The 25,643-nt window shown below is 39.3% G+C and overlaps 3 protein-coding genes across 3 annotated transcripts in view; 1 reads left to right on the forward strand and 2 right to left on the reverse strand.

Annotated features, from left to right (window-relative positions):
• Window positions 1-1,001, forward strand: part of ripor3 (RIPOR family member 3) — a 35,629-nt gene extending 34,628 nt beyond the window's left edge. The window contains exons 24-26 of the mRNA XM_044024727.1: window positions 42-125; window positions 221-311; window positions 413-1,001. Of these exons, the coding sequence (XP_043880662.1) occupies window positions 42-125; window positions 221-311; window positions 413-513 (276 nt within the window). The 3' untranslated portion in view covers window positions 514-1,001. The remainder of the gene's footprint in view (window positions 1-41; window positions 126-220; window positions 312-412) is intronic.
• A 2,267-nt stretch (window positions 1,002-3,268) lies between these two features.
• Window positions 3,269-7,423, reverse strand: LOC122768759 (bladder cancer associated protein). Its single transcript, XM_044024969.1, has 2 exons — window positions 7,340-7,423; window positions 3,269-5,261 (listed from the first exon to the last, which is right to left on the reverse strand). The coding sequence occupies exon 2, from the start codon at window positions 5,034-5,036 to the stop codon at window positions 4,773-4,775; it is 264 nt and encodes an 87-aa protein (XP_043880904.1). The 5' UTR covers window positions 5,037-5,261; window positions 7,340-7,423; the 3' UTR covers window positions 3,269-4,772.
• A 411-nt stretch (window positions 7,424-7,834) lies between these two features.
• podxl2 (podocalyxin-like 2) lies at window positions 7,835-24,501 on the reverse strand. Its single transcript, XM_044024936.1, has 13 exons — window positions 24,081-24,501; window positions 19,356-19,693; window positions 17,887-18,220; window positions 17,096-17,205; window positions 15,522-15,753; window positions 14,982-15,146; window positions 13,910-14,106; window positions 13,736-13,810; window positions 12,360-12,516; window positions 12,152-12,213; window positions 11,789-11,968; window positions 10,614-10,775; window positions 7,835-10,440 (listed from the first exon to the last, which is right to left on the reverse strand). The coding sequence occupies exons 1-13, from the start codon at window positions 24,109-24,111 to the stop codon at window positions 10,381-10,383; spliced, it is 2,103 nt and encodes a 700-aa protein (XP_043880871.1). The 5' UTR covers window positions 24,112-24,501; the 3' UTR covers window positions 7,835-10,380.
• Between the last annotated feature and the right edge of the window lie 1,142 nt (window positions 24,502-25,643).

Below are 25,643 nucleotides of genomic sequence, written 5' to 3' on the forward strand. Positions count from 1 at the left end.
CTGTAATGACGCATGGTCTCTGTGTTCACCTTCTTCCCCAGGCATTGGTTTACTACACTGAGAGTTTAAAAAGCACTGACACCCAAATCCAACAAGGCACCTGTCTGGCTTTGAAATGCCTCAGGGTGAGCGACAGACATCACATACAGAAATAAAGTTGCTTCTCAAAATGTGGTGCGTTATCAGTAATTGTGTGTGTATGTGTGTGTGTGTGCACCAGGCGACAGAGAGTGTGGACCACATAGCGGATTTGTGGCGATCAATGGATGAAGAACTATGCAGCACTGCCAGAGAGACCATCCTGTCCTTTGGTACAAACATGGATTTCTCTACATCTAGCTGCTCAATCACTAGAATTTTTGTGTTTGTTTTGCTTTTTTTTTACTACATTTTTCTTCTTGTTCATCTGCAGGTAAGAAGGGCTTCCTGGCCTTCCAGAGGATGGACCAGCTGTACACTGAGATGCAAGAGGAGGCTTACCGGAACCAAGAGACTGAGATTACGATTCTATAGGAAACAAGCCTCGAACTAAAATAAAATCTAGAATTTCAATGAGCCTGAGTGTTGGGGCAGGAGACTGAGTGCCGTGCCAGTGAAAAGGTATCTCACTTTTCAGAAGATTTAATTTTTGTAAAAACCTGCGCTTTGATAACTTTGACAAGTGATGAGCAAAAGAAGATCAAATCCAATGATGGCGGCTTTTTCATTTCCTCATGGATTCTATGCTCCAAATCTTCAATTTTCTTGACCCTGTGATCAGAGAAGGTCCTTTACTATGTGGATTTATTTCAGTCAAATATGTATTTTTTTTTTTTTTTGTATTATAGCACTTTTAGTTATTTAACCAGAGAAGAGACCATGTGCAGCGTTGAATATTTCTGTTGGGATTAGCGTTCAACAACCTATGACCTTTTCCAGTGAAACTACTGGTTTTATTGGAAAGTGAAGGATACCACAATACATCCTTAGGAAGCCAAATAAATCTTCAATAACCACTGAAACCATGACGGGTGTGTTTAATGTATTTAACCCACGACACTGAAGGGTGTCAAAGAACTATTGAATGAACAACTGCGGCCCATAGCCAATCAGCATTTAAGAGGTTTCTTCTTTTCTTAATGGGAAGAACAGTTTGACATATTATATGAAAAGCAGCTCTTTTCAAACTAACTTTGTGCATGTCAAAAAACATCCTCTTTAGTGATGACAATTTTCCACACTTTCTCAGTACAAGCAGCTGCTGCCCCCTGCTGTCTGTCCAGGTTACCTTCAGTTTGGGAATGACCTGAGGTAGGAATGCTTTTTGCTCGCCACAGAATAGATTTAGCTGTGGTTTAACTGACCTGAGACCCTTTCCTACTGGGTATTTAAAGACTGTTTGTGAGGTTAAAGAAATGGCATGGGAAGAAGATGTTAGTTTGCATTTTGTCTGCAAGAAAAGAGAAATATTTGCTTTACAGAGTCAAGTGAGGTCAAGTCTACGATTGTGTTTTTATAAGTGTGTTGTTGTGGGGTTCGAGCCCCGGTTGGAACAAGGGCCTTTCTGCATGGAGTTTGCATGTTCTCCCTGTGTGTGCGTGGGTTCTCTCCGGGTTCTCCGGCTTCCTCCCACAGTCCAAAAACATGCAATGTGGGGATTAGGTAAATTGGACACCCTAAATTAACCATAGGAGTGAGTGTGAGAGTGAATGGTTGTTTGTCTCCAGCTGTGTGTGTGTGGCCCTGCGATGGACTGGCCAACTGTCCAGGGTGTACCCCGCCTATCGCCCGATGTAGCTGAGGATAAAGTGGTAGATGATGATGATGATGTGCTCAAATCTCATCATGTGTGTTATTAAAATGAAGCAGGAGTATAGAATCAGACTATAAAAAAGAAATGTGCATTGATCATTAATAGGGTAAAGCTACACTGCTATGTAATGAATGTAAAATGAAATGCTGAGAACAGCAATGTTGGAAAAAAACAAATACCTACTTATTATTTGGTTTCCTTAGTGCTGTTTTCAAAATGCATGGATGGAAAAAATAGAAGAAAGTCAAAAGTGGAATAAGTAAAATCAGAGTCTGTACTCTGAAATGCTAACATGGATGTTTACCATAATGTCTGCTGAAAGTCTGAGCAAAATGTCAATGTAAATCAAATATGTCACTTAAAAGCACAACAAACCTCACAGTGGGTGATTTCAGGAAGTCCGGTGGTTTCATCCTCTGGGTTCGTCAGCACAAACCTTCACTGCAGACCATCCATCACCTGTTCTGAAAATGTTGAGGACAGAATTTGATGATCACTGTGTGGCAAAAAAGCTTTGAGAGTTTCCATCAAATTTAAGATGTTTATCTGTCACAAATAATTGACATTACTGTTAAAAACCTGTTTACAGAAACCTTGGAAAGTGTTCAGTTAGTAACACAAGAGCAGAAGTCAACAGTGGGGAAAAGACGTGTGGTTATTTATTATCTTCTATCACCATTCACAAGAGATGATTAACTCTTTATATTTAAATTTAGACTTTAAAACTGTCTTTTTGAAATCAGGAAATCAAAGAAATCTGTGGAGACCTGGGACTCGCCTCTGATAAATCCATGACTTCAAGAAGATTCATTTCAGACTTCCATCCACTTTTCACAACTAACTGTGGATTTAATAACTGAAATGTATATTGTAAGTAGCTGTACAGTGTATTGCTTACTGGTATGTGCACACCTTCAGAGCATTTCTTACAGAAGTAGCTTTTAACTTTTATGAAATAAAAGGATATATAGTAGTACAATCACATGTACAGTTTGACTCTGTCACCATTAGAAACAGTATCTCTCCTACAACTGTTGTTGTAATTAACTGAGTATGAAGGACATCAGAAATGTGTTAACTCATTTTACTTCTGCACTTTTTCCCCCCCCTGAATCTTGAAATATTAGAGTGAAACAATATGTATTTTATAAGTGTTCTAAAGTAAGTTTTTAAGGTATATTTCCATCTTATGACACTATATATCACAGAAATGTCATACTTTCTGTTCTGCAGGACATTTATCCGCCATTTTAAATGATCTGTAAAAATAATTATTTCTATTAGACTACTCAACGCTATTTCTTACAATCCAGCCACAAAATGTGCAAATATCAATATGACTGTCATATATATAGCACATATAGCATATTTTAACTTTTGTTGCGTGACTTTCAATGTAAATATTAAAATAGGATTCAACTGACCACGGTGTGGAGTGTGACAGCAAGGGGTCAGAACTGGGCACAGTTTAACACATTGAGAGGAAAAAGCCTTTATTTAAATTAAAACCAAAGCAATCATGTAGCAGTGAGCATGTTCTGCACTGCTACATAAAGCTACACACATATCCTCACACACAAACACACACACACACACACCAGTAGATACATAGAACAAACACCTTGCTTGTGTCCGACAGCTTAACATAACACTTACAGCAGTGATAAAACATCTCCTGCCCTTTTGACGGCCAGAGAAGACTTGAAACCACTTCCTCGTCCAGCTTTCCACTCTGTATTGCTTATTGTTGCTGGAAATACAGACCACCAACTGCTTGTTTCTGGAGTATGACCATGTTTTTTGTTGACAAATCAGCATGTCATGAACACACACGCCAAAAAAAACTTCTGTCACACAAAACACAGTCTTCCATTTGCCCCACACATACATCCACACAGATTTGGATACCCTTTGGAAACTTTCAGCATTTTGTTTGAATTTACTAAAATCTGCGTATGAACTTAATGCATAAAAAAAACCACGGTCAACCTATGCATGAGTTAGAAAAACAACAGATGGGGGGCGGGGGAATAAGATAGTGAATCTTAGGCGATGGCCACTCTGAGGCAAGAGAGAGGAGATGAGAGGGGCAGCTGCAGAGCACGGTGGGTAAAAACGACAGGACAGTTACTCAGCATTATTACACCTTCTGTGTGTGTGTGTGTGTGTGTGTGTGTGTGTGAATGGGGAAATGCAGCAAAGGAGGGATTTTTCACAGCACAGTTATTGATTGTCCAGTGTTTAGTGAGCTCTCCTTCTGACGGGTAGTCTTATGTGTGCAGAGCTGTAGTGGGCAACAGTTTGGTAATGACAGACTCTGAAAGGCAGGTTGACACGATCTGAAAGGTTTGTCAATTAACGGGAGCCCTGCAGAGTGATGGCAACGTCATCAGAGCTCCATCGGCAGATTTCAGTGTCAGGTGACGTTTGGCAGTCTGATGTTGAGAATGTTTTCATTCAAAAGGGCTGACCCGACCAAAAGTTGGAGAAAGTGGGACAGAAAGGAGCCAAAATACTGAAAACTTAAACACAACAATCACTTTAGGTTGATGTCACCGGTGTTGTATCCATATACATATATTTATATTGTCCAGTTTTCATTCAAATAGTGAAATACAAATTTGCTGAAAATAAAATTTGTGTCCTTCACTTCCCTTGCCTCATATGTAAATGTTCTCATAATGTCTCCTCTGTGTTTAATTTAAATCTGTTTTTCTTTACAGCATGGTTAAACCAAACTCCATTACTGTCTCTTCTTCTCCTCCTCCTCCTCAGTACCGCCACTGTGCAAGTACTTTCTGTATTGTCTGCTGGAGCTACAACCATCCAACAGTCTTTGAACACCACTATCCCATCCAAAAAAGTGTAGTCTGCCCCCTTTTTCAGCATGACAATATCATTCTACAGTAATTCTCAGCAATTTCAATCAGCCTTCATGACTTCCCCTCCCCCCTCTATAATATGTCTCCCTCTTTCCCTCCTAAGTCCCGACAATTGCTGGGTCGTGAGCAGCGTTCGGCAGCGAGGCATCCTGGCAGTGGTACAGGAAGCAGTTGCCCCAACAGCTGTAGCAGATGAGGAAGAGGGCAGCCAGGAAGACCAAGGCACAGATGGTACATGGCTTCCTCTCCAGCAAGAAGCTGAGCAGGTAGAAGCCCATGAACATGGAGTGGTTGAACCACAGTGCTGGGTTGAGCGGTTTGGGGATGAGAAGCACAGGAAGAAGCCACTGTAGACAATACATTGTTTCTTCTGGTTGGAAGGATGTTGGCAGAGGCTCACTGTTGGTCTGGTGCTGTTCAGGTAGTTGGAGGAAGGATGAGGACGTGGCAGACTCAGGGTATAGGTGGGGGTGACACTGGGGGAAAACAACAGTCTTTGCAGCAGATGGTAAGGTGAGTGAGAGCAGTCCTATCCGACAGAGCAGGGATGATGCAGGAAATCAGATGTTGTTATCATCAGGTCATATCTGGAGACAGCAAAGGACAGAATAATTAAGACACTGGGGCATTTTCAGTTTTAAGTTTTCAAAACAGACAATTAAATAGCTGTAAACCAATTGTTTGCTCTAGTGAAATCATTTGCTTTGTCAAACAATCCAGAACACCCAAAATATTACATTTACTATGACATAAGAAGCAAAGGGGATGATAATAACAAAGAAAGAAAATAGGAAAGAAATAACCCTGATTAAGCATATTTTCATAGATTCTTCAGTAATAATCCAATAAAGGTTCAAATTATTGCATTTGATTTGGGAAAAAAATCTGATGTAATCCATTAACTCTAATGAACCATTTTGCTTCACTAAGTGCAGGCTGTAAAAAGAAATGTGTACCACTGCAGTCATGTGACCAGAACTTGAGTAAATGACGCAAATGTCTGCCACGCTGCAGTGATCATGCCAGCTGCTGCTGTGTGAAGATATTTACTTCACCCCACTGAGTGCGAGTGAAGCATTGTTTTTAGTGGCTCTGTTTGTGTTTCCACGCTTCCACTTGCCAATAAGACCAACAGAGGCCGACAGAGGCTTGTTGTGTGAATGGGGTGAAGTCTGCCATCTCTGATTACCTTGTTTAATCTGTGTCTTAGGCTGGCCAGCTCATCGTTTATGGGACCAATTTGTTACATGATTTTAATATTATCTTTTTTAAATAGCTGAGACGGTGAGAGGTTTACTACATTGCCACAACTATGTTATTTAGGGGTTTCTTTTAACTTGATCGGACTGATATTGGTAGATACTTAAGTTTGTGGTATCATATTAGACTTGAAAAAGTGGCATAATTATCACTAGTCCCTCATAAGCACCCTTATTTAATTCACACTGTTTACAGATGCCAGCAAGGTAAGAGAGGACCATCATCTCAATCAGATTGACAGATTTATTAATTACTTCCCTTTAGTGGAAGACTTGCAGACCTCATTTCATGGCAACATATCCCTATAAATTAGCAGTGGCATCACATACAGTGGTCTTGATTTAAGACACAACTAATAGTATCAGTAGACTACCACATTACAGGACAGGGTCCACCTGACATGTTGGATAGCGCAACCACCCTAGATTTAGGACTTAAGTGAACACTAAACCAACAGAATGACTTCCTTGTAAGGACCGGATTCTAGCAGTTAACGCTGACGTGCTACACAACGTGAATATATAACATGGGACACATACATTAGCACTGTTATCTGAACTGATTTATACCGGACTCTGACCACTGTCGCACCACTTTAAATCAGCTTCTTTCAAACAGGACAGTGAACGGGGAAGGCTAACGGACAAAACAGAGTTAACTGTCAGAAACAGCTGAGAGCCTTTCCCTGGCTGCCATCTCCCTTTTACATTGTTGGTCATGTTACTTTAAATAACTGTTTACTGGCATTCAACAGCTAGCAGCTAAGAGCTACCTGGAGTTTCCGGCTGACTGGCCCAACTAGTTAAACACGTAGTTTGGATCTTGTGTGCACACATAAAGCTTGAGTGGCTCACAAATAAAAATGGTAAAATACATATCTAAAGCCCATTATCTTCACCTTTGAAGTGAAGCAAGCGCACTGCTACATATGCCAAATTGAGCCTCGCAAATCATCGGCATACTACCACTATAGGAATACAAGACTTTTGAGAAATTGAATAATCTCAAATTTAAGACAGTTTCAAATCACAGACGCGTCACAGTGGGCGGTAACGTGTAGCAGCCGTATAAGCTAGTCCTAAAAGCACAACATTTAGTGTCCCATGGTCCAGCTCTCGATTTGTAACTGAAAGTATTTAGCAATGCACTACATGTGACGAGCTGTTCCAAGAAAGGACATGACTAAAACAAACATGTGACAGATTATAATTATTGTTTCATTGATGAACTAACGAACAACACGTACTTTGAGGCTAACAAGCTAGGTTAGCCTGAAACACAACAAAGGATTTCACGAGTATCCTAAAGCCACCGGCGTATCATATAACTAGCAAGTCATTTTTGTTTATGGCTTTGGCATTCAGAGGCAGTGTGAAAATTATTTTGTGGAAAGATGGAAACTAACCTGTCATCTTTGGGGCTCATTCTACCACAACAGACTGCGTACGTCGCCGATACCTGCCAACCAGCTAACAGGCATTAACAGTGGGTTGAAGGACCCCTGGTGAATAGACATTTGGTAGCCTGCGATCTGCCTGAATGTATTTATATTTTCTTGTGCATAGTTGTTATCCTTCTGTTCTGATTCTTTTGGTCTTTTGCTTGTCAGTGACCAGCTAAGATGCTGTGTCTATATACTATCACAATAAATAAATAAATAATCAACGCATCAACAAATATGGGAAAACAATATGTGTTTGTCTAAGCTTTATTTGGAGCCTGAATTAATTTAAAAATCACTTCAGCAGGTTTTATCCACCAACTAATCTGAAACTGGTTTAGATATGTGTACACACTGAATCATGCAAACACAAGAAAACATATATAGTATATCATCTTGACCATATTATCTAGATTGGGCTGCAAAGGACAGAAACGACAGTAAACCACATTTGGTCCAAACTTTATTTCTCACATTTAATTAATTACACTTGAAACCAAAGAGTGAGTTATATAATTAAAATGTATATAAATACACATATGAAAATGATAAATAAAACATTAAGAGAAATAAAATACCCAGCCAAACCCTAGAAGTAAAGCTGACTAGGAAACTCACCTTCTTTTCTAAGAACAAAGGTTACATTATTATTATATATGCTTTGTTAAAACTGAATGGAAAAAAGCTGCATGACTTGTTGTGCTGATGCTCGATGCAGCGCTTAAAGCTTCATGCTTGTATAACCTGTCTTCAAGTGTAGGACAATGGGAATGTGTCCCGCATGTCTCTTATGATCTCAGAGGCAGGTCATACACACTGTAAGCAGTCATGTATGGTATTCTGCCCTGAAAACTCACTCCACAAACCCTGCTTAGCTGACAATGCATATAAATCAGCGTAGTTTATTGTGAAGCCATATACAGTATTGTTACATCAAGAAAAGTCAGCGTAAAAGAGCAAAAACACAGTTAACATCTTAATGAAATGCAAATGGACAGTTTTACCGTGAACCGTGACTTAAGGCTGCTATGATTAAATCATTAAAGTCGGAAAATAAAACAAATAGGGAAAACAATGATGGACTTTTGGCAAATGTCTGTTTCCATTCCAGTTGATTATTATAATAGTGACTTGGACATTATTGCGGAAATTAGACCATGACCCTTGAGATTCTGACAAGACTGTAGTGGTGACGATTGTATTTACTCACAGCTTTGGACATTAGTATAATATACTGTACATCAGTATAACGTTGTGTGGCTGATAAATTACAAATAAAGACTTGAGTTTGTCATGACTTAAGTTACTTGAACACTTTGTGGTGACTGGGACTTGGATATCATTTACATCAGAATCCCCACAGAAGGAACTAGTCATGAACTGTAGTGACTTGAATAAGACTGTAGCGACTTGGACATACAGTCATTTGTACATGACTGGGCATTATCACAAATTTGGTCATGTCTTTAATGACTTTTTTTACGTAAACATATTAACTCGGATGTGATTTTTTTTGTCTTATTCATAACTTGACATGTTGAGACTCGTGCCAGATTGACTACAGTAAAACAGATGGAATGGTGATTCAGACATTTGACTAGTGATGTTAACATGAGTTTAGGGATTCAGAAATGTCCTTAGAGACTGGGTCCCGTCACTAAAGACACCGACTTTAATGTTGAATGCTAAAATGTTATGGGTCGACTTGAACACTGTGTTGACTTCAACACTTCATGCTTTTGGCCTCTGAATGTTGCTCATGTATTGTTTTAGCCAGGAGCATCAAGCAGCCATTCCAAGACTATTAAAAAAGCATTTAGCTAACAGCACATATGTATATTAAAGACAACTTGTTGAAGATGTTACAGTGGACATCCTCAGCAGTTACAACCATTCCTATAAGCAAAATAGAGATATTTCAATCACTTTATGTAATACATTTAACAGGATGCAGCATTTAGACAATGATCGTCACTATTTCCAAGAGGAATCAATTAAAGTGTCATAACCTTACTTTTCAAAGTTGCTATAGGCAGTATTTCCTGTTAAGAGCTGAGAGGAGTCACTGCTGTCACCAAAGCTAGACACTGGTTCAAAACCACTGATCATTCATCATCATATATTTAGGGTCATCATAGGTTTTGCATTGAAAATATGACTTTAACTACAGATGTCGGACAAAATGTGGAGTACTATATTCCTCTGAAATGTTATTCACTCTAATTATATAGCAGAAGAAATATATATATATTTTTATTTTATTTTTTTTAATTAAATGTATTAAAACTTTTACTCAAGTACAGTACTTGAGTAGATGGACTTTCCAATGCTATTCTGAACAAAGCATCGGTGTATCAAAATATACAGACTCTTCTAGTATTCTTCTTCTTATCATCATTATTATTATTATTATTGTTGTTATTATTATTACCATCATAATCAGTAATAATAATAACATTGTATGTGCATTCAACTTGCATAAATATTCCAGATTTGTCTCTGTTGATGATTTGGCATGTGACCCAAAAATAAAAACTTCTTTACATTCAAGCATTGAAGGTGGAAAAAAGGTGCTTTTACACTGCGATTAGTCACTAGTTTTATGTGTAAATTGTCTCATGCATCCACTTTGCTATGAGCTAAAAGCATAAGGCACACTAAACAGAGGTGTTTCTATGTGATGTGACATTATCTAACCAGTGGTTGAGATCTGAAGTCCGCCTTTGATAACATTTTCAAGTGGTCGTCATCTTTCAGATTGGTGAGTTAATCATGTACATGTTGGACACATCTGTGTCTCATCTCTGTGATGATATCAGTGACTCCTGAACAACACATCTATCACTCAGGCTGTAAAGTTTTCCATCGACTACTTCTTCTGTCGTTCCTTTCATTCTGAAGAAGACATTCAGCTTTCTCTTGTCTTCATCGTCCTTTTCTTCATCTCTCCACATCTATCAAAGATGCCCATCCTTCATAACCTGTCTCCTTTTACTCTTCGTCCATCAGAGGTGTGTGTCCTGCTCCTCTTCTTCCTCTTCGGTCGCTGCTTGATTGACAAACACCTGAAGAAGGAAACAACACGAGAGGCTTCATACTGCTGTCAAAAAGAAAAGAAAATGTTTTCTGACAATAAACATGACAGCAGACAACATTTAAAGCTTTTCCAAACCGCTGCCATGTGTGCTCGAGAGTTGTTCACTATCCCATCTGTGCATCTAATCATTTATCCCATCACCTGCCAGCGACTGCTGTCCTCTCCGCTCCTGTCCCCTGCCCCAGTGAGCCCATTGGTACTTGGCTTCTTCTCCTGCATCTCAGGCTGGCTGTCGTTGGTCACGTCCAACATGGGGTTGTCATGGCAACCATTCTCCACAAAGTGAAGCTCCTCAGCACGGAACTGCAAGGTCAAGGAGCATTGGAGAGTTCAACGTCATCACTTTCACAGCATGATTATGTGCCTTTGACAACCCGGTGAGCAGAACTCCTGTGTTTCCTCTCTTTTAGCTCTGTGCTGTGTCTCCAACCCCAGAAGAAAATATCTAGCTTTTTAGCAGCTAAATGCGTCTCTGAGTTCAACAGCTGGGCTGTAACCATAACCTGACCCAGGGGCTGCCTACTTCTGAAGCTGAATTTGAAGGTCAATTGTGTCACAGGAAAGTAACAAGTCTGTCTTATTTTGAAGGCTCTTTCAAATGTGTCCTTCCATTCCCAAGCAACACAGCACTCTTCATGTCATATGTCTTGCTTCGCTAGAGCTGTGTGCTTCTTCTGCCTTGTGTACTCAGTCTTGACGCAAATAAAAAAAATCCTCCATGGATTATTTTTGTAGCTTTTTCTCACCCTCGTTTTGATATTCTTGGAACTTTTGTGACATCTAGCCAATGACTATTTTCCTTTAATTTAAAGTAAAGCATTTCAGCAACGATTACACGAAACCATATAATTTCATAATCCAATACATTCTTGATCACAGCCCCAGATGTGAGGCAGAGAGAGAGAGAAAGAGAACGCCCGCAGAGAAGACCTCAACACTGCTGCTAATGTTACTACTGTTAGAACTCCAGTTGCCAGGGCGACCAACATAATTTTAGGACAGTCCACTTGGATATGACGTGAGGTTAAGTGTGAAGTGCCCAAGAACAACTCTTCTTTCCAGTGGAGGATGTCTTTAGTCAAACAACAATACATCATTATTTTCCTTTATTTAACCAGGTAAAAAACTCTGAGATATAAAACCTCTTTTTCAAGAGTGACCTGGCCAAGACATCAAGAAGGCTGCTATTGATGACTGGGGTCAATGTTGTTTCTAAATCAAATCTTCTAAAATCATCCATTTCAGTCCAACATGACTTTAATCTGTATGTGTGTACAATTACTTAACACAGACATTTATGCAGACATGTTACAGACCGTAGTCTTAGTTGCAGGCAGTCGTCTTTGCCAGCAGATGTATATGAATCCAGACGTGATGATGGCCATGCAGAAGGAGCCGATGATCACCAGAACCACAAACAGCTTCCCATAGTCGCTGCGTGTTTGACTGGGCTGAGACTGACAGCGACTGGTCGAGCTGTAGTTCTGGATGCCCACCTAAACAGGTAAACACACACGTACCCAGCCCATGCCTCTTCAGTTAATTTACAACTGATGATGCATTTCATTTGAAATCTTCTGGTAGTAAGTCAAAGAGTTACGTCCTGTTATTTAGGGAATAAATCAGTGGCCCGAGATAAGGGCTCTGTGCACTGAAAGTTAGACAAACTGTTTGCGTACCTTATTCAGATTTTTCCTAATCTCCCCCAACATGTCAAGTACGTCGCTGGTAGCTATGACTCCTGGAAGACACAACACATGTGAAACAATTACAATACATGAAATAAATTTCAGTTTATGAAGTACACTGAAAAGCAGTTTGGTATGCTCAGTAAAGCTGTAAATTTCATGCTTGTGTGTATAAATGTACATATATATATATATATACCACGTTCAGATGCCACGTTCATCAGCAGCTGGTGTTGCTGGTGTGTGGGCTTGCTGAGGTAAAGTACCCATGATCCCTCGGGGCTATTCATCCTCCGAGCAAACACTCTCTCCATGATCTTCAACAACCGTACGCCCTGGTCGGCACGAAACTCTTCCTGTCACACAAACAAACACAGCTGTAACAAGCGCGTGCAATCAATGTGGAGCCATTGACGGGTATGTGTTGCTGCCATGGCAACAGAAACCACTCTGCACTGAAGATCATTCCTCTGTCACAGATGAAGACATCTGTGTCTAAGTTCTGTCTATAAGTCATTTAAAAGTCCTTCTGTTCTGCTCTGGCAGTGGTGGAGGCAACAACTGGCTGGTCTCTAAAGTGAAGGACTGAACACAAGGAAGATTGAATCAGGATAAATGAATGGAACAGAATTAGATTTAAAGCTGCTTTTATAGTTTGGTGAATAGTAAGCACGTATTCACCGACAAACAGCTTCCCGAGCAGAGAAGTTATAAAAAGGTATAAAAAAAAATGTTTCCAGGATTTACTGTCAGAGCTTGGATCCATATCAGTGATAGCTGTCAGAATAAAAAATTCACCGACTTTACTTACTGTTATTTATACTTCTAGCAACTTTTACTCCACTACATTTTCCATAACTATCTTTGTTACCCATTACTACCAAATAAAATCAGAAGAAGAAGAGTTGGTAAATGGTCTGTGTTTATATAGAGCTTTTTCTAGACTAGCAGAGCCAAGAAATTAACCCACAACTTTCCAGTTGAAAGATAATTTGCCCTACCATTGAGCTACCACGGCTCAATCCTCACTTTTTTAATACTTTTACTTCTAAAACGTATGTACATTTTATATCAGAAAATTACTTTTGATACGTACAGTAAATGTCATATCCTTTAAGACTTTTACTTAAAGTAATATTATAAAAAGTGACTTCAGCTTCTACAAAATTCATTTTCTGGTAAGATACTTTTACGTGAGTATCCCTTTTAGATACTTTATACAAGACTGGTTAAAGTCAGGTAAACTCAGATTAATTTGTTACAAAACTGTAACAAATAAAGAAAATAAGTAAATCAGCTCGTCACATGGTTTATATCATATTATAAGTTAATTTCATTATAATTAATTTAACTTACGTTGTTCGACACTTAAATCTGTTGGGTATAAGAGATTTTACCACCCAACAGAAAATATTATGATTATCATCTACCAATTTTGGTCACCACCTCCTCCATTTTTGAGATGATTTCAACGTTTGTATTTTCAAATTTCTTCTCTTTTTTATAATATTACAAGAAAAGGGGAAATTATTTGGTTCAGCCTTTTTAATATGAATATGAATTCCTTGTACTCACACAGTTGAGGTTTTGCGTCATGTTGAGGATGACATATCCTCGTCCAACCAGCTCTTTCCAGTCGATACATACAACCTGAAAGAGAGAAGACAACTGTGAAAACAACTGTCATCCTTAAAACTGTTTATTTTCTAATTCCTCCTGCCTCTCTTCCTACATGGACTGTAAATGTACCTGCTGTGCCTCCTTCATCTCCTCCGTGCCCCTGACCTCTGACCTCTGGGACTGCACGGGGGTGGTCTTTTCCAGCCAATCCCAGGAGAGGTCGGTGAAGTTGATGGTCGGTGAGGGATCTGTGGTGAGCGGGATAATGTGTCTGGTTCTTGTTCCTTCACTCTCTGTCGTTTTCCATTTCTCCTCCTCCTCCACGTCTGCACCAAAAAAAAAAACATAATAAAACATAAATTCCTCATGAATTAGTTTGTGTTGAAAATGCAAATTTTAGGACACGTTTGAGTCGAAGGAATCTTAAATATGTTCATTATTGCTTTATAGATAATATTCAAAGCTAGTGCCAGGTACAGTATGTATATGATATGATATTTCAGGTCAGATTGGTATTTCATTATGAACAAAGGCGATATTTCAAAATTACGAGAACATAAGCTGGGTATAGGGCTGCAAGTACTTGTTTGGTTTGGAAATGATGATGTTCTCAAATGGTTCGTACTATCCACAAACCAAAATGATTGCGTTTTAATGATTTCTTTTCATATATGGAGCAAAGAAAAACAATTGTTGACCATGGTGTGGCATATGCAACTGTAAATTGAAAAAAAACACTGCAGATCAATCACTTGGTCAGGAAGTAAAGTAAAATAAATAAATGAATGGTGAAAAAATAATTCTGCTGCTTCTTCTTTGAGTTACAAAATCACTCTGACTGTATCATTTTAGACTGTTAGCATACGTTCACGCTGCAGCCTGGTTCGTTCATTTGCCCAAATCTTAAACGCAGCCTGTATGAAACAAAGAAGAGCAAATGCGTCACATTTCTTAAGTAAGCGTGACGTTACCTCAGGCTATTTGCACTTCTCTAGATTTAAAATAATCAAATAAATCTGAAAGTCAAATTCATCTTGTTTGCATTCATTTGATTCCCAACCAAGATGTACTGGTAAGAGTTGTTTAATTTAATATAGCCTCAATAGTTTGCCAGGTTAAATTGATGTAATTGTCAAACCATTTCGAAAATATCAGTGATCAAAACAAGTCGATTCATATTGTTATATTCCAGTGTGTTTACCGATTTTCATTTCATGCTCTTCCTGCTCTAGCGTGTCCTCTTCCTCAACGCTGGGCTGCAGAGGCTCTCTGCTCGGAGCAATGCCAACCTCTGGTACAGTGGGATTCTGTCTAAATACACCATCGTGTTCCTCTTCCCTCTCTGTCTCCTCCTCCTCTGTCTCCTCTGTAGAAGGCACAACATAAAACATTCTCGTGATTTATACAACTAACTAACAAACAGAGACTCTTTTGTGTCCTTGTTGTTATTTTATGATCATATATAATACTATTTTTTATCATTTGTACAACTTGGTGTTTGGCAAATCTATAATTTCACACACCAAAGAAAGATGAAATTAGACTCAGTTTCCAGTAGTTGTGCTCAGGGAGGGTTTTAAATTTATTATGCAACACAAACAAAAGGGATTGAAATCTTCTCATATATCTCCAACTAAACACTTGTAAAAACAAGGAAGAAATAACGGGATTCATTCACAAGAAACAAAATCAAACTCCTTGCATATATTAAATTCTATATTTTGCTAAATTTTATATTTACCTTTAGTAAAACTTCCCAACAGCCCAAAGTCTGTGCCTGTGTCAGTCTCAGGTGTGGCAGTTCCTACATCATCTCCTCCAGCAGCAGCAGCAGCAACAGTGGGAGGAGAAGTGGAAGTCGCAGCAGATGTTGTACTTGATGTAGTGACGGAGGAGTGAAGTACTTCGTAGCCACTGGACTGAACGTCCTCCTCCCCCTCGACCTCCAACAGCTCTTTTTCTGAAGGGCCAATCTGTGTGACCGTCATCATCAAGTTATGAAAAAACACACAAGTTACAGTTTATTCATTTTCACAATTTTTTTACGTCCTTTTAGTCTGTTTTTTTTTTTTAGTCTGTTTTTCTTCTAGTCCTTGGTAACCACTTAGTTTGAATGTAATATTACTTGATTTAAGATAAAATGTCTGATTTTGTGATTTTAATTTGATGTAGGAAATAATTTTTAAGTAACGTTTACATTCAATATACAAGGTGTTAATATATTCTGTGTATAATATACAGTATATAATGATATTTTAAACAAAATGTATGAAATGCATTTATAAAAACCTATGGCTTTGTTAAATAAATCACAAATAACACTTTCAATCATACTACTTGGACCTTTTTTTTTTTTTTTACCTTAAACAGCCTTAAAATAATAATACCTTTGTCTTATTTCTCTGTGCTTGAGCCAGTTCTGATGCCATTCTGATGTCTGGAAGATTCTACATTCCGTATCTGAAGAAAGACTCATCATCCGCCTGTTGCTGTCGAACCTCTATAACAATAAATACCATTCTCTGTGTCTCATTCTAGGTCCTACACGACATACATAAATCACCCCGTTATATAATAGTATATTATATTATAATTATGATAATAATAAGAATGATAATAATAGTGACTGAAACGACACTAATCTTTAAGTGTCTGCATTCTTAATTAATTAGATTTTTATGTTGATCGCATTTGTTTGTTTTCTTTTTGGTCAGTAGAAAGTGACTGGATTTTAAAATTATCTCAACAGTAATAGTTGTTGTCACAATATCTGTAGAATTGAAGTTTGCAGTGACATTAATATGACTTTGAATTTGTAATAGTGAGTACTATCAAAGTGATATATATATAGGTGTAGTGGTAGAAGTCATCACTGTAACATAATGAAGACAAGACCACTAACAATGCGTCATTTTGTCCATATTAAGATCTCTGTTTGTTACGTCATGCAGTGCTCTATGACTCGGCATACAAAACCAAGGTGAACCACCATTCTTTCCTCTGCAGACCTGGACTGTGTGGCTGTGACCTGCATGTGCTTTAAGAATTTAATGGTATGAGGAATTTAGCAAAAAGAAAAGAGGTTTTGTACATTTCCCTTGCATTTGTCACTGAGAAAATTGTGGGTTTATCACTACACTTCATTCATTCCCAAACTCAAGAATGTCACTTTGCATTTTGCATATCTAGTGTACTATTATGCAATAATTTGCTAAGCAAAGTTTAAGTTCTTATGCCCTTCATGCAGCAACTAACAAAAACTTTAACCCCAACAAATACAATGCATACATTCATTTATTCTTTCACTGTCCTCACCTCCAGGACTGCGGTTGCACGATGCTCCTGTTTCCCAGAATCATGCAGCTCAGCTGGTGAGGAGAGGATGGGCTGCACGGAGCTAGAGGGATGGAGGGATGGACTGTAGCCTGTGAGACACAAAGACATGTGTCAGATACAGATGGGCCTTTGCCTGTGTGTGTATACAGTATAAATATATATATACAGAAAAATCGCAGGAGATGTACAACAGTATAGGGTTTATAATTTTAAATGTAAAATGTGAAAATAAAACATTTCATCCTAAGTGTACCATAAATGTCTGTTACAGCTTTCAATCTAAACAACAATTTTTTGAGACTTACAAAACAGGAATGGGAATTGTTTGCTCATCATATTAAGCATAAACTATTGGGAACCATCTTCATAGGTAGTTTGTGCAAACTGTTCAAAACATTTTTTGGGCAGCAACTGAAAGGCACACAAAGCAGTCATAAAAACAACAAAAGAAAACATGGTATGTGTATAGAAAGGCAACATAAGTAGGAAATAGACGTAAAACAGTGCAAAGTAGGATTTAAAAAGAAACTGGGTTTGGGTGTTTACCTTGGGCAAAATGAATCTTCACTCCCTTTTTCCTTAGTGCTTTATAACAGTTGGTACCCTGAATGTTGCATGACAGCGTCCTTTAATCTATTCCTTACCTTTCCTTTAACTTAACCATAAGTCTTTTTGTCCTCGGAGTGCTGAGTAAAAGGTAACCTTTCATCTCCACTACAGATTAACGTTTGGGCAGTGATTATAATTTAGGAAAAATGATTGCTACTAACCAATCAGAGTATCCAGGTCTGGTGTTAGATGGTCGATCTCTGCAGCAATACCACCGTCCACCTGTTCCTCCTCACCTCTGCCACGTGCCCCTCTCCACTCTCTGTCTTCTCCTGTGTCTCTCTCCCACTCATCCTCTCCTCCGCGTCTCTCTCTGTCCTCTGCTCCCTCCTCTCCTCTGTCTCTGTCCTCCATGTCTGTTCTGTAGAAGCCTGAAGCCTCCTGGGAGGTTTCTCCAGCTCCTGGCCCACCCAAGAGCTCTGTCTCTGGGTGGTTGACATCTGGTTGTCCCCGGTAATGCTCTGCATCCATGGTAGATGCCAAGTGAACCATATGCTGAAAGCAAGGCGTTTGGACAGACACATTAACCTGTATACCCACGATTTCCAAACCTGGGTGACGCTGTAAAAAAAGGCAATTAATACCATTCCCATTGCAAATGATTATTTTGCGCTGTGGTGGGTTTTTTCACCCCTGCGTCAGTGTGTCAATTGTGACCTGACAGATGTGCCACAAACTAAATGAGTGAGGGGAAGTAAAAAAAAAACAAGTAATAATGTTACTGTGGTTACTTTTATGCATATTTTAGTTCGGTAGATGATCCGACTAAAGAAATCAATGACATTGACCACTGTCCCAAGTTTTTAAAAGCAAGAATTGCTACAAACATTAATGTTAATGGCTATGCTAATGTCTGGAAAATGAATGGGTGTCATAGCATTGTGCAGAAGAATGCTGAATCTCTGACAAAACTAGACAAAATGACTGCCTTCACCGGAGTCTTATGTTCCTGCTGATATACTGACAGGAGCCAGAGCTGATAAATTTGTGCGTGCACTGCAGAGTCATTTGACCCTGGAGTGAATGCCAATTAAACACATTGCCACAAATGAAAAACCTTGAAACGAGGATTAAACATTATCGAATCCAATGTTTCTCAATGCTGGTCCTGGGGACCTACTGCCCTGCAAGTTTTTGTTATTTCCCTGCTCGAACACACCTGATTCAAATTCAGCTCATCAACAAGCTCTGCAGAAGCCTAGTAACGACCTATTTATTTGAATCAGGTGTGTTGGAGCAGGGATACATCTAAGATGTGCAGGGCAATGGGTGCTGAGGACCAGGATTGAGAAACACTGATCAAATTGCTGCAAAACTGTATAAACAAAAAACTATCATACACAGGGCTACTCTGTGCCCATTTTTGTCTACTACTGCATACAGTTCACCTTTTTAAAGGTATTTTACTTGTTTTGCTCATGAACGTGGTTTATAACTGTAGTATAATGTATCATTTAAAGATTTTATCTCAAGAAATACTAGAAAAATTATTCACAAATGCTTTGTGTTGCACTGCAGGGCATACAACACTGTATATGTATTAGACCCTCTGTCCTGTGTCATTAATAACACATTTTCATATTTTTAACTCCAAGCAATGTTTGTTTTTTTTGGTACTCATCATCCTCACCTCCATCTCATCTTCTTCATCCACAGCAGCAGGAGGCCTGGCTTCACTCTGACCAGGGGAGGCAGAGGATTGTGGGGTGATTTGAGAGGAGTTTGCTGCGTCCATCTGACCCAGGGAGCGGGATATTTCCTGAATCTTCGGCCAGCCCATGTCATGCACCAAATTAGGCTGGGCTCGCACTAACTCCTGGACAGAGTGGCGTTTGATTCTGACAAGTTCCTGAATGAAGCGAGGCAGGACTGGACTTTCATCCTGGCTCAGTGCGCCCCCTGGAGGACTGAGTGGTATGATGCGCTGTGACAAGCCCAGTCTGAAGGCATCGCAGCCGCTCAGAAGAGCTACAGGACAGACACATGAACATTTTTAAGATTATTTCACTGTGCACCACAATGACATAACATTTGTTTCACATGTCACAATGCTGATATAATAAAATAAATAAAATTAAATTAAAATAAAATTTTGTCATTTGGAAATGTGAATTGAAAAAATAAAACAATAACATGGAATATACAGTAATTATATAAAATGTTTAGGTACTCTGAAGGGTAAGAAATATAGTTACAAAAATGGAGATTAGTGATGAAATCTTATTTTTTTAAATAAATAAATGAACAAATATTTTAAGAAAAGCATCAAGCTAAAATTAATTGGTTCACTTTTTTTACTGAATTAATTACCAAATTTGTTTGTGTGACACAATAAACCTCAAGTGACTCGTTAAACAAAGTCAGATAAGTAAGCAATAATAGCAGTGAGAGATCAGATAGACCAGAGAAAACAAATAGTCCAGTCACTTTAAATAACTCACTCATTGATTTAATGTGGGTTTCTGTTTTGCTACTGCCCCAATTTGAAGGGAGAAAAATCACTGCATCTGAGGGAAAGAATGGAGATAAGAGAGCTCCGATGTCTGCAGGATACATTAAAATCATTTAATTGTCTATTTAATCTCTGACAGTGACGGGCTCTCCATCATTGCCCTGGAGAGTCACTGAAGTGCAAAGCTCTTATTTAAGTTTATTGCGTCATTCCATCTACTCAGCATTCATTCTCTAGTCATTCGGTTAGTCATTCATGAGTTCAGTTGATCCATGGCTGTATTCACATTTGTTATCGCACACATCAACAACTTAACCTTCCCTTTGCCTTGCATCATTAGCGACTCATCGCCAACTTAGCTCATTTGGTTCGCCACAGTGCACTGAATCCTGGGATAAGTTGACCTGAGAAGGATCCCCGCGTTGGATCTTTAGATCTTGGCCTTTAAATTGAGACACAGCCTCTGTCTTTTCAGCTCATTCAGTCATACAGCAGTCCTTCAATGTTAAACCTGAGCTATTTTACTATAAATATGTATAAACTATGACTACTGTTAATGATTAAAACAGTACTAACCTCACTTTTATTACTACATATGTCTGTTTGTAGAAAATGAATCTAATGTTTGCATGCAGGAGATTAAATGTCATGGTTTGCCACAAGAGGAAAAGGAAGGTCAACAGGTCGCGGTCGGGTCAGACACGTCTCAGCAGGACAGAAATGTCTGTGAGACGTCGTCCTGTGGTGCTCACTGTCTGAGACCACAGATGGCTGTCTGACCTCAGAGGCTGAGGCTGCAGATTACAATATCATGGCCAACATGGTCTCAAACATGCCCTGCACTCAGACAGACACACACAACAGTCTGCACATACACAGATCTACCGCCCTCTTCCTGCTCAATAAATAATTCATTCATTTTTACAAGTCAAAAAACTCCATCAGCGGCAATGAAGACACAAAATGTAAGTCTTTGCAGCTGATCACAGTGGAAACGTGTAAGACCTTGACATGACATCTGCTGAAAATGGTTTAGTCCACCTTCAAAAAGTGCTTAGTTGGAAACCCAGTGGCCTACAAAACGTCCTGCTCTCCGTGGATGACTGGTCTAGTGAGCAGAGAGAGAGTGAGAGGAGACGGCTGAGTCAAGGATGAACAGGAGATAAGGATGGGAGGATAAAAAGGAGGGCCAAAGGCACGGAAAGACGGAGATAAAGGATCTACCTCTATGTGATGTAGTTGTTTTCATTTTCTGTCCCAAAGTCCTGACTCAACACTGTGCCAATTAAGCTCCAAGTTAATAATTTAATTAACATGGAGATAGCATGTGTGTGTGTTCTAGTATGTGGTACCTTTGTGAGTACCAAGATTGAGAGACCATTTTGGGAAAGTGAGGACATTTTGACTGGTCCTCATGTTCTGACACCTCTAAAAAAAGGGCCTTTTCAGGATTAGAATTGGGTTTAGGTTTGGATTGGGGTAAGGGTTAGAATTAGGGTAAGGGTTAGGGTTAGGCACTTAGTTGTGATGGTTAAGGTTAGGGTAAAGGGCTAGGGAATGCACTCCTACCGAAAAAGCTGCACAAACATGTGTGAGTGTGTGTGTGTTTTACAATTACATGGATGAAAATAAGTTTTAGAAAAAGAATGCACCATCAATACAGTATATGGTTTAGTGATCTTTGATAATTCGGCTTAAAAGCAGTAAGAAAACAATGTTAGGCTTTTCAGTGTCCAAAATTAGCCATTAAAGCAGTGTTAGGAAGGATCACTAGGAAAAGAAATAGTTGATAGACAAGTTTGACCTGTAGGTTTTCTCTAAGGCACTCGCTCCGTCTCTGAAAAGTTGCACCCGTATTGACAAGTCAAGAGGTAGAATGTAATAATAGAGGTATTGATCACAAACATTAAAGATATGGTACCTATCATACATTTATATGTATTTATATGTAAAATGTTTTTGGTGTTTTTTTTTTCTATTCCACAAAACACGACTGACCTCAGTTCGACAAGCTCGTCAAGTAAAATAAAGAAAAACTGGTGTTGGCTTCAACTTTAGCATCGTGCTGATTTTGACATTAAGTGACAAGTAGGGTATTTTCCCCACAGACCAACACGTACACTGACGCCTTAGTTGCTCCCTGATGGCCATTCAAGAGGATACAGGTTCCAACCACTTCTTCATCCTAGAGACTACATCAATTTATATATACACACTGTCGTACAAACACGATATCTGTACTTTTGGCTTCACAGGGTTGCCACAGCGCATCTCCTGCCTCCATCTTGTAGGTTGTCGTATAGTTGCCATTTAATGCAGGCATTTGTACAGTCTATAGAACAAATATCTGAAATAAATGACAACCTAGTGTCGACCTCACGTCTGAGATTGTCTGGATATTATTAACACTTGTGTCTGTACATTTTGTTGTATAGTTTTCTTATTTCTAGCATCATAATGAAGCACCTTTTCAGTGTAGTCAGTTGTTTCACCTACAAGTTAAAATACTTGCCAAATTGTTTATTTTGCTTGGTCCATATTTGACACCAGACACAATCTGTGTTTTTCTTTGTTTGTGTTTGATTTTACTGTGAATATTTAGACCATGCATTTGTGCAGGTTGTTTCATCATGACAGAGTAGAAACCAAGCTTGACTGCATGTCCATATGATGACAGCATTTATTTTTTATTATTTATAATGAGTCTATAAGCTTTGTCTCATGGGGCTGTGGGAGCACACATGACAGACAATGATCTAGTTGCAGAGTACCATAAACAAATGCAAATGCTTTCAGTTTCAGGTCAATGAAAATTGTGGTGCGTTTGCTCAAGCTTTCATTTTGGGTACGGTAGTACGGTATTGTGGGGGCGAGATTTAAAGCTTTCATGCTTTAAATCCCCTAAGAGCAGCTTATAGCGGGTCAGGATCCTCCCCAAAATCTGCTTCATCTGTACTCATGTCACCTCCTCTTTTAAAAAAAAGACTGCCCTCCAAGCTAGAGAGGCAGGAAAACACGAATATTCCTCCTTATTTCAATGGAAGGATCTATGGTGCAGTGAAACAAACAACAACATTCCAAAGACAGAAGAACATCAGACGCAGGGAGATTTTGTGCATCTGCCGCATGAAATCTGTGACATTCATCAACATCAAATCATTACATTTATGGTGATGATTCATGGTGATCATGACAGTTTTGTATCATTTGTTGTTAAAAGGGCTGACAGGAAATCTGCTGGCATTAATAATCATAACATTCATTACTTTGCAGCAATTATTTTGATAACTTATCATACTTTGCCTTGTGGTTCCACATCCTCTGATCCGAGGGGGTTTACTTTATTGTTCATTGATTGCATCTTTATATATATTATATTTTATAACTGACTAATATCTCGTGTTTTGTTTTTTTGAAAATCAAGAAATACATATACCAAGTCATATCTGTGTCAGACAGTCTCTGCAGTAACACCCCACACACACACACACACACACACACACACACACACACTGTGCACCCACTTTGAAGATTTAAACGTGGACGCCTCATTAAAACAAAGTGCATTAGTGTGTGTGTGTGTTTGTGTGTGTGTATGTGTGCACGCGCGCGTGCGTGTGCATGTGTGCGCTGGTTACACCCTGGCTCGTAACATCACTATTAATACACACCATCATTCACACTGCAACACTGCAAAAATGAAGAAAAACAACAACAACACACACACACAAACACACACAGTTGCATGAGTGACGAAGAGTAAAGTTGACAGTGATCTTATCTTCCTGTGTGATGTTATTAAAGTCTCCTCTGGTTTTCACTGATTCTGTCGCTAAAGAAACCACGAGTGTCATTGTATTTCACTGTGTGAGACAAATAAATGGGAATATTAAACAGACTCACCGATGAGTGTGGTGAGAGGCAGGCCCGGCATGTCTGCTGCAGTGCTCCTCTCCTCCTCCTCCTCCTCTTCCTCTCTGAATGAACCGACTCCGCAGAATTCAGCTGGAGTTCGCTGGACGTGGATGGAGGTCGTCAGGGAAACGCCGTGCGCATGGCCGCCTGTCGCGTCCCTCAGTGCGGGCTCACTCGCCGTCTGCCCTCGGTGTCATAAACCAGATGGACATACCCAGATGAAGGTCGGACCTGGACCTGGATCTGATAGGGTCTGGTCTGATTCGGCTCTGATGCTGCAGCAACACCAACGCTGGCAATAAGCGCGTGACATCTGCTTGTTGTTCGCCCGTCACACCGCAAGATGTCACCAAACTCTAGGCTCATCTCAATTAATGTAATACAACAACAAAGAGACTGAGGAAAAGAATTCCTAACAAAAAAAAGAGGGGGTGGGCATCAAAGCTTTTTATACTTTATAATTAAAACTATATTAAAACAATAATTATTCAGGAATAATCTCATATTCAACATACTTATTTACAGTGGCTTGCACAGACATTTGGAAGGACAGGGGCAGAAATTAACCAGAATGTGAGACATTATATTATAGGCATTAGTGGTGTGGGGCAGGTGTAGCGGCGTTGTACTCTATCATTGCGTTGTGTAATTTAACAGACGAAGTAGCCCTTCGAGTTGGCAGTCTTGCCGTTTATTTCGAACAATATGCGCACAGAGCGTATACCTGACAGAGGGATAAATCACGCAGTCAGTCTCCGGTTCCTCTCACACACATACATGTCAGGGAGACAGCGAGGTCTGACTGCTGTAATAGTTTTAAAATTAACATAACATAACATACACAAAGCGTACCTGACAGAGGGATAAATCACACAGTCAGTCTCAGTCTCTCATACACACACATACATGAACAAAATGAAAGAAAGTGCAAGTTAGCTAACAACGTGTCATTTTGTAAACAATAATCAAAGAAAACAACGTCAACTATTTATGAAAAAGGACGTGCTCGATCGTTCGGGGGCTATATGCTTACCAAAATTACAATTTAAATGACCCCTTAATATTAAAATGAACATAATTAATATGAAAAAATATCAGAGCTCATAGTTCATGCACCTACCAGGGAGACAGTGAGGTCCGACTGCTGTTACCCCCCTGGGGTGAACTACCCTAATCCACAGGGGTGCTGCATTCAATTACAATAAGACAAATAAGTCTCTGTGTTGTGAGATGACTTTTCTCTTTTCATGGTAAGTGGAATCACACTACTTCTTAACTCCGTTGCACAGGCACCACTAATCTCTCACATTCTCACACACCTGTGTACATACAGGGACATCCTCTACAGCACATACACCACTTTGTTTCACTGAGACAGGCATTTTCTATACAGCACTGAATATCATTTTTATCTAAGGACGCCCTTCGGGACACTGTCATGTTGGGACAGTAGAGACAAATAAAAAACAAAATAAAACAGCTGGAAATTGAATACTTCCTTCATGTCACCCAACACAAAGACCAATGAATAAATAAGGTAAATGTGGAATG

The sequence above is a fragment of the Solea senegalensis genome, linkage group LG4 (assembly GCF_019176455.1).
Source record: "Solea senegalensis isolate Sse05_10M linkage group LG4, IFAPA_SoseM_1, whole genome shotgun sequence".
In the NCBI taxonomy this organism is placed as follows: domain Eukaryota; kingdom Metazoa; phylum Chordata; class Actinopteri; order Pleuronectiformes; family Soleidae; genus Solea; species Solea senegalensis.